We start from the raw sequence: 13,248 nt of genomic DNA, 5'->3' as shown, positions 1-13,248 counted from the left end.
TGGGTTTTGCAGAATCGTTCATTCAGATGCTCTTATCGTTAGGGTTTTTTATGTTCTCGACCTTTATAAAGAACTCAAATTTTGTCTGTTATGACCCCTCTCAGTTTTATTCTTGTCTCTGAGCATTCAAAGAATGAAGTTGTTGTCCAACGAGAACCACTCTGAACTCATTCAGACCTGTCTTGACCTCAATTTGTGTGGCATAAAACAAATCTATATCTTTTTGTTTTGTGTAATCACTCTTTCTTTAAAAGCTGCTTTGTGTTAGTATGAAAACATTTCAAAAAGGTGATAAATGTGTTGCTGTGAGTTTTTTTATTCCACTCTCTAGTCCCTATTAATCAAAAATTACTTAATGCAGCTTCAACCCATTTTTCATTGTGAAAGAAATCTGTAAAGTTAATCACAAAATGTGTTTTCTTCTGTAATTATTTCATGGATAAACACTTTGTGCTGACGGAGGCAGCAAACACTGTTCTAACAAGAGTAGCTCCTCAAAGAACTGGCACAGATGGCACACAGTTTGCACTGCACATACAATCGTAATAATGCATCTGATTTGTATGTTGGGCATGCAGGAAGCACAGGCTTCATCTGGCATTGTGTCATATTAAATTTAAACTTTTTCTTTCCACTCAAGTACCGCCAGCAGCCATCGAGGAGCCGTACTGGCAGCTCCTAACCCAGTTATTGCTTCTATTTGGAGCTCTCTCAATGCCATATTTTTATCTAAATACAGTTTGTGTCATTTTTTAAACCTTTCTACTTCGACTACATAAATTACAAAACATTCACTACGGTGGCCACACTGTTAACCTCTAAATGCTACTGTCAGCAACTGAATGATGTGGCATTTTTGACAGTTTTATAAGGTGGCTCTGCCTGTGTTTACAGGAAAAGACATAACATCATTTTGTCTTTAGTGTTTTCTTTGGTAGGTACCACTTAAGGTCCGGTGGGTAGGATTTAGTGGGATATATTGTCAGAGATGTAATATAATGTTTTCTTGTTTTCTTTAGTGTAGATCATGTCCTTGTTACCTTAGAATTAACTGTTTATATCTACAGACGGGGTCCTTGTCCATGGACTCCACCATGTTGAAAAGGTTATGTTACGACATTAAACAAACACTGGCTGTAGATAAGGCCATTCACTTAGAGAAGGACATCAGAAAAACACAGATTTTTTGAACATGAGTCTGTCTAATTCAGCATTTTCACGGATTTAAATCACGAGGTCCATTTATTTTGGATAGGAGAAGACCTCTGCAGATGATTTGGCTCCCAGGAAAAATCTCCTGAACGTCTGAATATTAAGTTATCAAGGAAAAAACTGAGCAAACATTAGCAGGTGCTGGTCCAGCAGCCCATCGACGAAAGAAAACATTTTAAAAAAACAATGATTTGTAATGTACGGCTGCATTATTCAGTGTTTTTTTTTACCTTTCACAATCGGTTTGTTTTGGAGAGGAAGACACCTCTGTAGATAATTTAACTCCCAGTAAAAACCTATAGAACAATGAACACTGAAGGATTTGTAACTGGGAGAAGTTTCGGATGGTTACAAACTGCAATCCTACATGCCAGAAAAATCCTCCCAAATCTGTTCATTACTGTTCATCAAAGGGTAGCTGATGTGGGCAGATTTTTACATCACAGTATATGCAATTTTAGAATCACAATGTGAATGTATATTGTGAACACTTACATGGGAATTAAATTGATACATTTTAAATGGATAAAATAACCCGCTCCTCTTTTTTTTTAGATGATCCAGGAAATTAAATCAGTGAAAAATCAAGGTACTTTATCACACAGGTGAAGAAACTGCATAAAAATCCATTGCCTGAAAGCACTCCTGTTAATAGAGGAGCTGAAATGCTAAGCTGATTAATGTATTAGTTCATGGTCAGAAAATTTATTTCAACAATTTTTATAATTGATGGCAAAAATGTTCTGGTTCCAGCGCCAAAATGTTCTGCTTTTCTTTGTCTTGTATGATAGTAGTTGAAGTTCATTAAAATGTTCTCATTATGAATTATTCGGATATCAGAGACCTCCGTACATCCATTCATCTCTTGTTGTAGCCAATAGCTGCTCCTTCCAGATGGAATTGCAAATGCAAGCAGCTCTCTTCCTGCGGGACCCTCCAGCACTCCCTCAGCAGTCAGAGATAGACAGTAATCTCACCAGCATATCCTGCATCTCAGTTTGGCTTCTTTGGCGGATGGCATCTTTAGCGGGTGCCTGATCCACTTCAGCTGGCTCCTTTGAGTGTGTGGGAGCCACAGCAGCAGCTGGACCCTCAAGCCCTCTTAAATCTCAGACCTCCGCACCCTCTCACCCACAGCGAAGGCCGTCCAGCCTGCAGAGAGAGCTCCACACGGCTGCTCGTGTCTGCGATCACAGTCTTTCTACCCAAAACTTGTGACGACAGCTGGCGGTCAGAACAGTTGTTTGAGAGTGTTTCTCTTTGACTGAGTTCACGCTCATCACCCACATCAATCACACAGCCCTCATAGTCACTTTTGAGAGAAAGCATAAGACACTTGAATTGGGTTGTCGAGGGATGACGAGATAAAATGGCAATCTGCAACTTTCCAGATGTTCAAGCTTATATTAAGATGACAAAGCAGCAATAACAGGTGCAAGGCACAGCTCTCAGTGGCAGAGTATGAAGATGATCTTCAGCCACAATAAATGTGCCATTTTTAGTGTTTCCACACTCACATAACTCCGAGTTCAGCTTCACAAATTCAATCCACACTTTATATACAGTACTCTCTCTGCCCCAAACATCAGAGTAGATATCCACTAAGCAACCAGGCGGCCGCCCAGGCTGATCGGAGCCACTAGAGACAATTTTTACCATTTCTTTGTCCCACAAATACACACCTTTGTCTACAGATTTCCTGCTACCAGGCACTTCACATGAAATTCAGATATGATATAATTATGAGGAATTTATTTTCAATAACTAAAACACAGCCAGTAATCTGTGATCCATGTCATTCATAACTGGACAACTGTATAAACTTTGCCTGTACAGGCAACAGCACAACAAAGTAGAAAAATAACAATAAAAGCAATTAAAAATAACAAAAAAAGAAAGCATTTAAAGAAGTATTTCAGATATAAAGAAGACCCTCACGTAAAACTAGACTGTCTCTGCAGCAGAAAGACATGAATATTTTTGAAATTGGTGCTACATGACCACAAAAACTTATAAAAAGGGTGCTTTTGTTCAAGAGGAAGAAAATCTACAGCCTACCAGAATGCATTGTGCCCGCTGGTGGTTGACGTAATATGTAGACTTGTCCGCATGAAACAATGCTGGATATTGTATTACAGTGAAACGGAAAGCTAAAACATGTTTCTGAAAACATTTTCAGCCAGAAATAAGCAACTCAGTAACAGAACCTTGGTTTTTATTTGATTGTTTGATTTTGTAGGCCTCCATTTTCACTGCGCAGGAAGCAGTGTGTGCCCACTGTCTATTCACAAGCTCACCATTTTGGCAAAAAGGGGCATTAAAACACATTTCTGAAAACATTTTAGATAAGAAATAGGCAGTGCAGTAACGTAGTCTTGGTTTATATTTGATCAGCACTGCCTAGTTTTACCGTTTGATCAGATTATAGGGGGGCAGGTGAGACTCTCGATTAGCTGTGTACTCTTTGAGGCGATGGCCGGCAGCGGGCAATATGAAAATATGCACAATACAAATAAGTACAGCCCACAGCGAAACTCCTCCAAATGATGTAATGTACATCATTTGGAGGAGTTTCGCTGCGGCGGGAGAAGGCAAATCTGGGCACTGGTTAGATGGAGCAAAGTTTACCACAGTTCATCTACACATACTACCCATGCTGTTTTGATACAAAGCTGGTTGAAAATCAGTGAAGTATCCTTTTAACTACATAACCTACTTTCTTGTTAGAAGCACAAATATCAAGGAAAACTGACCATATTAACAAAATTTGCAAGTCTACAAAATCAGGCAGGCAAAATGCTTCTTCCTGAAACACTCCCGCTGTGTTATGCTGCTGTGCAGTGGACAGAACAAAACCAGGCCACAACCACGGCAGCGGGAACGTGGCCAAGCTGTGCTCGGTGGAATTGTCCTTCTTGGCTCCATTACAGTTAAGATGGCAGCAGAGATAACAAAATTGAGGATTTATTCATCTCATAACTTGCTTTACTTTAGCAGATCAACATATCGAGTATGGAATTAATCTGCAGATGCTCCTGTCCTAAATGAGACCAAACTCTTACAGATGCCAGATTGTGAGCCACAACGAAGGCCAAAATGTGGCCTGCTACAGACCATGTAAGGTTTGTTGTTTTCAGCCGCGCCAATTTCAAGGAAATGTACGGCTCTTACTGGCTGATTAAGAGGAGGGAGGAGTCAGCTGTCAGTTGCTACAGTTACACCTATATTCCCCTATTATTTCGAGTTTGACAATATTTTGCATTTGACACAGTCATACAGACAGCATATTTCACATAAAAATCTGAAACTTTAGCATTTTTCAAACAAGATATGTGGGATATGCTGGTATTATTTGATTTTAGGAGCATTATTGGGCATGTACCCAGCTAATTTGGAATATGCGTCTCAGCTGGGGTTTTCAGCACAGTTTGCAAGACACGGCCTCTCGTCTGTTTACGGTTGGCTCTGTGCTTTGTCATGGATATGTTGTAAACAAACCAACTGGCCAACAATTTGCAAAGCTGTGGGGAAGAGATATATGCACAAAAAAACAACACATTTCTGGTCAGAGGAAAAAACACTCCTGATTTTAAACTTTATAAAAGACTTGGATAACAACAGGTTTTTGGATATGTGCAAATATCGCAGCACCAACCTTGACAAGAAGGTGAAGGAAGGAAAGGCCGCCACTGGTAGGAAACTGAAAAAATCCTGTGATGCAAAGAAGCAAAATGAGCTATTCTACGTCACACTCGGCTGCAAACTGCTCCAGTGCACACCAGAAATGACTGTTGAAGTCTCACGGACGGCTTCATTGAAAAATAGCGGAGGTGGCACAGTAATGTCACCAAACTGGACACTCTCCAGACCTCCCCTGCACCCTTTTGCTTGGTCCATGAATATTACATACAGCGGGGAGCAGACAAGCAGCCTTGTCAGAGGCTGATGCCCAACTAAACGTGCTTGACCCAGTGCCAAACACACAAACACAGCTTTAACACATGCACAGGCTACTGGTGGATTGCAACATTGACCCTGGGTCCCCATACTGCTCAGACTGCACTGTATTTCTGACTTATCCTCAAGCTTGACTAGCAGCTCTGAAATATGTTTTAGTTGAATGTTCAACATCTTCAGAAATAAAATGCAACACTTCAGCCTTGTCCAGTCATTAAATACAAATTAAACTGAGACAAACATCTTTTTTCATGCACAACCAGGATTTTAGAGTGAAAAATGATCCTACATGATGTGACAAATTTTCTTGCGATCCCAGAGAGCTTAAAAATTATCAAAGCCTGTATAGTAACCACACTGAGCTGATTTTTGACATGACATAAGCACAATCAGGTGTAAAATAAGCAGAGAGGGAACATCAACGAGTGACTAACTGCAGGTTAAAAACTGATTACCCTAAGTCGTATCCAATTAATAATAAATAAATGTGACCGGAATCAATTTCTTGCAGTATTAGGGGTCATAAACACACTGCTAGCCTGTAATCTGTCTGTGGTCTTTAACACAACAGTATTTCATTATTACCTGTGTTATGCACTCAGGCAGATGTTGCTTTTTTCTTGCTGCACTAAAATATTTGCAGATCATTGTGTATTCTGGCATTTTTTATGAGCCTACGGTGACAATTTTCAGTCCCAGTAAGGCAGGCAGAGTCTCCTGCGCTCAGCATTTATCTCACACTGTTCAGGAGAACATCAGCATGGTACACAGGGCCAATGCAATATTGGTCACTCACTGTAATTCTCTCCACAGCTGCAGCCACATTGTGTACCTGCATCCCACCCACTGGACACAACAGACACAATGACACATCTGTGAGTTGATTCTATATGTGCAGAACATGTGCACGGACACACTGTATGTAGAGGAGGGCTGCAACTAACGATTACTTTCAACATTGATTCATCTGCCAATTATTTTCACAATTATTTGATTCCTTTGTCTGTAAAATGTTAGAAATGGCAAAAAATGGTCAAAGAGACACCTTCAAGTTGCTTTTTTCTCCCAACCTACAATCCAAAACCTTTCTTTACTATCATAAATGACAAAGAAAAGCAGCCAATTCTCACGATTTCATCATCTAGAAGCAGCAAGACAAATTTGCTTGAAAAATGACTGAAAAGATTAATAAATTATCAAAACAGCTGGTGATTTTCTTTTGATGAATGGATTAATCGACCAATCATTGCAGCTCTCATGTAGAGAACTTTATTCTTCATAGAAAGACGTAGCATAGTATGCAATGTCCTATCAGTCAAACATGCTTTTATTCCTGAGAGATCAAATCCACCTGAAAAAGTGGACATTTAAGTCATTAAGCATTGGAGTCAAATGTAATTCATCATCAATTTGACATGTTTCTGCAGCACATTCAACTGATTTTTTTTTTTTATCTATGTACAATGACACTCACATTGAGCACCTTCACCCCATCCACTGGACATGACAGCGTCACCATGACACATGACTGAGTATATTCTGCATGTGCAGGACGCATGGACATACTGTATGCAGAGCATACAGCAACTACCATTTATTTTCATTATCCATTTATCTACCAATAATCTTTTACAAATAATTGATTGTTTAGTCAAAAAAACATCAAAAATAGTGAAACATTCTCATTAGGATATCCCAAAGCCCAAATTAATGTCTTCAACATGCTTTTTTTTTTTTGTCCAATCAACACCCAGACTTTGTTTTCTATCACAAATGACAAAGAAAAACAGAAAATTCTCACATTTTAAGAAACTAGAAACAGCAAATGTTTGACATTTTTGTTTGAATACCATTTATCACAACAGTCTACAACCGATTTTCGTCTGAACAAGTGATCAGTTAATCTACTAATCATTGCATCTCCCGATTTTTATGGTGAAATCACCAAGTTTAAGAGAAGCAAGACAGCACTGTATGAAATGCCCTGTGGCTTAAACATGCTTTTAATCCTGTGAAATTGAATTCACCTGAAATATTTGACATTTATGCCATTAACTGAAGCAAGAGAAGGGAAGTTACATGCAAGTTATCAACAATTTAACATGTTTCTGCAGCAAATTTAACTATTTCTTTTAAATCTATGTACAATGAGACTCTTTCAACTGGCTGGTAGGACATGATTTTCTCCTTTCTACGGCAACAAAAAGGGGAACAAATCACTGTGTGTGTTTTACTCTTCCACTTTAGTTGCTAAATTCCTGGTGCACTTCCTCACTGACAGGGAGAAATGTGACTTGGTGAAGCTTACAGTGGCTGTAGCCCGAGGTGCATTCAACTGCGAGCTCGACTCCCACTAGTGCAACGTCGATGTGTCAGGAAGAAGCTACTTAACGCCGCTTGTCGCGAATGGGAACACATTTCACCAGAACCCCCGTGATTCCAAACGATAGGACTTTCGGCCCTTTCCCGTCATTAACTCTAATGTTAACTTCCAGTCAGCGGTCTGCATAAACCCACATGGCAACCAGTACGTGCAAATTCGCCTTTCAACTCCTCAGGAAGTTAAATCATGGCTCCGCACTTCTCCAACAGTTCTGGAAATAACACTCACAGCTCGGCTCCTCTCGCAGCTGCTACACTCTCGCCTCAACCCAAACACAAGCTTCACCTTTGAAAGCAGCACAAACTGTTTACTGTTGAGGGTGTCAGCAGTCCCTCGCAGCTGTGTGGTCGGAGCCCCCTGACATGAAGATTAGAAAGTAAAGTGAGTACTTACAGAGGGAGAGGAAAATCAAACAGCCTGCCACTTTGTGCCCGGTGTGCGGCTTGTTCGACAGCATCCTGGGAGAGTCCTGCGAGCGGCGGAGGTGCTGGAGAAAGCTCGTAGTGCATGGGCTTTCTGACAGTGTCAAAAAAACAACAGGGCTTTTTCTTTTCACAGTTTCACGGAAAACGGGGAGTGGGTTTGTGCTCTACTCGGAGGCATCCCCGTTTTCTGTGCGAGGCGCAGGGACGCGCTCTGCTGGCGGGACGCGTTCACTGAGCTCTGCTGACAGACAAAACACACATGCGAGGGCTCGCTGCTGCTGCTGCCTTCAAGTGCTCCTGGAAAACTCTCGTTGAAACTGCAAAGTTTGAAGAGAACTGCAGTTTAAACCTGCAGAAAACTTTATCAGGGCCGCAGCCAGGCTTTTAAAAATAATGTCATGATTATTGTTTTATTTTAACCCTTAGGGCCCCGCTTTAATATTACACACACTTGTATGCAAAATGCGCTTTTCAAAATCAAGCTTTAGAAAAAATATATTTTCTACTTTCATTTATTTAGTTTCTTAACCAACATCAGTCCTTTTCATACATATCAAATAATAATATCATTTAGTTTAAAAAATCATTATTTTCGGAATTTTAACCCTTTAAATGACACATTTTTTTTGTCATGATGCCACTATGAGGCTGTGGATTATCACAACCTGGGATATGTCAGTGATTAGCAGCAACATTGATTGTGATAGTGCACCTAGTGGAAACCGCATTTATTTTCTCCATATGCCAAATGTAGTAAATCTGACATCATCGGGTGGAAAACAGGCAAAATTACATATTCCGAAGCAAAAACCCAGAATGACACCCACAAATAATACAATGCATGTTTTTATGCTTTGATGGCTGTGGGATTAAAAATTGCAGTTTGGATGGGTTCAATGGTGCATTTTTTGCAAGTACGGTATAAATGTAACAATTTTGTTTACAGGGTGTGTAGGAGCTGAGCTAGAAATTCCACCATTAAATAAAAAACACACAATCTCAGAAAATGTATGCCATATGCATGAATACAGCAAATTATCAAAAATGAATAATGAATAATGAAAAGCACATAAAAGGCACTCACAGTCCATAAGGGCTAATAAATGATTGTTTTATTGATTAATCTCTCAGTTAATGAATTACCTCATTATTTTTTTTTACGTGGTCTATTATTTTTTAATGCTCATCTTTGTCAATACATCATCTTGTCTTGTTTCGTCTGACCAAAACAGTTGTGAATCTTCCAAAGGCAACTTAGGCAGCCACCACTGACAGAGGGGGAGGGGGTGGGTAGGGTGCCCCCAACATTCTTTTTTTTTTTTTAAATCAAAAGAAAGTCACAAAGACCAATTAGTAGTTGGGGTATCACTTCTAGTCCTAGTCATTCATCAGTGACTTGATCACAGTAAGAGAGTAAGAGAAAAAGAAAAGGCAAATATCATCTAGGGTGCAGTACAAAAAAAAGTAAAGAAACAGAGGGAAAAAGGAAAATGAGATTTGCATATATCATTTTTGTTTGTTATTCATTAGTATTGTTTGTTAGATTTTTTTGTGTTGATTTCTCATTAGTTCTTGTTCTTATTTGTTATAAATACAATAAATATAAAACATAATAATGTGTGTGTTCGGGGCTGGGGTCAGAGGAAGCTTGCCCTAGGGTGCCAAATTTGCTAGGTCCACCACTGGACTAAAACTCAAATACAGGTTTATTCAATTTATGATGAAATACAACAGAGTAAAGCAGCAGATCATCACAATTTAGAAGCTAAAATCAGCTAATGTTTGAACTTTTTGTTTTAGAAATTACTTAATCTATTAATTTATTCTACCCAAGCACAACCACCACATCGTTTTTGATTGATGATTGTAAGATTTTCAATTTTGAAATGAATTCTTTTACATTTCATGCTGCTGCTAAAACATGTGAATATAATCCTATGACATGGTCTAAGTGGTGTTTCAGTATCCACACTGCTAAACAAATATCAGAACCAGCCTCTAAAACTACATGCAAGTCCGACTTTTGGTTGTTCTGAGGAAAAATACAGAGGACAAAGGTAAGCCCTACATTTTGGCTGTCACAGCAGGAAAGGCACAGGTGTAACTAATTGCATGGCTCCATCACATTTAGGTCTCCCCAGTGTTCCCTGGAGTGGGAACACCTAAATGGGATGCTGCCATAGTTAACGTTATAAATGTGCTTTTCCTGCAATGTCAAGTCAAACTGTCTGACATGAAAAAAGCCAGTCCCACAGTTTATGTCCCTGACAGTGATACTGTGTGGAGCCACGGCACAGTTTTAACGATTTAACCTCAGTGTCTTCCAGTTAGAAACATGCTCAGTTGGATACTTTGCCTCCACTTGGAGAAGCCACAGGGAAGAACTTATCAAAACTTCTGTGACCCAGATATTTTGACAGTGTCTCATTTTTTGGAAAGGAAACATGACCAGCATTTACTAAAGTCATACTTTATGTACATTATTTATTTAAAATAATGTGTGGGTACATAAAGAGGTTCATTAATTTATCTCACTTTTCTTTGACATAAGTTGTACTGGTGTACTGGAGTGGGAATTTTCACCTTTATCATTCTTATTAGCACATTAAGCTTGATTACATAGTTTATTCCCAGCATAACTTTAACCTGTGTCTAAGTCCTAGGCCTATAAGTATGGTTAGTTATTGAGTTATTAGTTTGACAGTTTTACCTGTTAAGCACATGTGAAACTTCCAGTAACAGAAATTACTAATGGCTATATTGCATGAAGGTGCTGCTGAGTTATTTTGCATGCTACTTTAATGGTACACCTAAATTTAAAGGGGCATTTCAACCTCAATCAAAATTTTACCTGTCGTGCTGTTTATCATCTAGATTGTTTTGGTGAGTTGTTGAGTGTTGGAGATATTGGCCGTAGAGATTTCTGTCTTCTCTCCAATATAATGGAATTGGATGACACTCGGCTTGTGGTGCTCAAAGTACAAAAACAATTTAAACATTTAAAAAAAAAAGAAAAAATCTTCAGTAATTTTTATTTACAGATATCAAGACCTGGTTACTCAAGATAAATCACAGACCTTGTCGTGAGTAGTTTCATATAGGAACTATTTTCTCTCTACCAAACTACATCCGCATCACCATCACTGTGCAGAGGGAATCTTCTCATCTTCCAAGGCTTGTGTTTGCAGTGCAAGATGTAAACGTTTATGGCGTCCTCCTCAGCTGACACTTTGAGCACTACAAGCCAAGTGTCATTGAGTTCCATTTTATTGGAGAGAAGGCAGACACCTCTAGGGCCGATAACTCCAAAAATCTAAATTGAAAAATGACACGACTGTTAAGAAGGAAAAAATGTTTTTTTTTGTTGTTTTTTTTTAATTTTGGGGCAAACTGTCCCTTTAAGTTAAGCATTAACACTTACTCTCGTGTTTCCTGTTACATTGGTAGTGCAAACATCTTCTGCTGAGGCATAAAGATTCAAGATAAAAGTTAAATTGTGTCTCTTTCACAGATGTGCTCAGTTATGGAAAACATAATTTAAAGGGAATGGTTTTCTGAGGGCTGTAATGAAGCTGAGAGCTTAATGATCCCGTTGAAATGAGAGACGTGTCTCAATGTCTCTGATCACAGTTGTTAAATCACACCCGCTGTCCGACATATATGCATCACAATCACTTCATTTTGATTAAAAGTTATGCTTCGTGTATGGCAGGTTTATTATTACAGTAATTTATTTTAAATCACCACTGCAACATGCAGCTATTTAAGTACCAACAACTGTCAATAAAAAGGAGCCTGATTTTGATACTCAATACTTCATAGAGTATCACTGACTTTTTCTGACATGACTTCTGTGTTTTTAGCCTCATAAATGCCTCACTTTGCCAACATGGGTGTTCCCCTTTAGCAGCATTATAATTAGTTTTTTCTCATGTGTAGCTGTATAAATGGCATTTCCAACACCCTGTGAAGGCAGCATTCATTCAAATGTATTTCGACAGATCAGTCTGGATTTGTGACTATGAAGCAGTCTCTCCCACAGCTAGAAACAAGAAAATCAAGACAGCGTCACCCTGAATTTTTTTTCCTGCAGTGACAGTAAATGAAAGGGCACATTTGTGGACAGTGACGGTTACTTGATTTTACAGAAACAGTCAGATTTTCTGGTTCATGACTGCTGGCAAAATAAGAGAAGTGTCTGCAGTACACTGTCACTGAAGAAGCTACATGTTCTGTCTGATGAAAGTCTCCCTCTGTAGTTCTTTGAGGATGATATATTGATAATCTGCATAAAAACATCATATTTCAGTGTCTACAGGAGGTTTCCACACTGTTTTCACAGCCTGGGTGTATCTCTAGCACATGGCTTTGTGGATAGCCATGGCCTATAATTAATGTGTTTCCCACTCAGAATATTTCTGTCTTCCACTTTCGTAACAAAGGTTCTCTCCTTTCCTCTATAGGTGCTTAAATTCAGCGGGCATTTCTGAATATTTCAGAGCTCCCATTTCTTTGAGTCTATTCAGGAAATTTGGTTATAGGGTCATGCTAACATTTACTGTAATCAAAAAATAAATGTAGTGTGTATAACCTCCCCACTCTTATCATAATTATTATTTGTTAACATGAAATTGCATGCCCTTGCACAAACATACAACATAATGCATTTGTATGCACACACTGCACAATATACCTCATAGCAGAAAGCAGAGATATTATGTTATTTATGTCGCACTTTATTTTGCTTGCACAAATGTGTGTCAGCTCTCATATGGTTGAAACTCAACCGTCTTTTACATAACATGCACAGCGATAAGCCTTGTATACTAAAATAATCCTGCCCCTACAATTTAGTATACACTTTGATTAGTTACCATGAGATTCTCTGTCCCTGTTGCACCAATCAGGTGGTGTTTTATATGGCAAACTCCAGACTCAGATAGATCTCTCACTTCATGAAAATTAAAGAGCAGGTAGAAAACAGCAAAAACAAGAGCATTACATAAACTGTAATATTTGAAAAATCTGAAGAAGAAAAAAATGTATGCAGGTTTTAATTAATAATACAGTGTATCCCAGAGCACCTCCAGAAGATCTAAGATTGTGTATTAATATGTGGATAATTTATCATAAAAAAGTGTTATACTAATTAAAAAAGGTTCTATTTTAAAGTTTTATTTTTCAGCTAATTAAATCATATTTTCAGAATCAGGTCTGGACTGCTTGCTCAGTAAAGTTAAAAAAATAATAAAAAATTAATTTAATTAATTA

The 13,248-nt window shown here is 38.6% G+C and overlaps 1 protein-coding gene across 1 annotated transcript in view; it reads right to left on the bottom strand.

Moving 5' to 3' along the window:
• b3glcta (beta 3-glucosyltransferase a) overlaps positions 1–8,238 on the bottom strand; it is a 92,355-nt gene extending 84,117 nt beyond the window's left edge. The window contains exon 1 of the mRNA XM_042487441.2: positions 7,946–8,238. Within this exon, the coding sequence (XP_042343375.2) occupies positions 7,946–8,009 (64 nt within the window). The 5' untranslated portion in view covers positions 8,010–8,238. The remainder of the gene's footprint in view (positions 1–7,945) is intronic.
• Positions 8,239–13,248: the final 5,010 nt, after the last annotated feature.

This window comes from Plectropomus leopardus, chromosome 6 (assembly GCF_026936395.1).
Source record: "Plectropomus leopardus strain MGB_pleo_1.0 chromosome 6, ASM2693639v1, whole genome shotgun sequence".
NCBI lineage: Eukaryota > Metazoa > Chordata > Actinopteri > Perciformes > Serranidae > Plectropomus > Plectropomus leopardus.
This window is presented reverse-complemented; position numbering and strand designations above follow the sequence as displayed.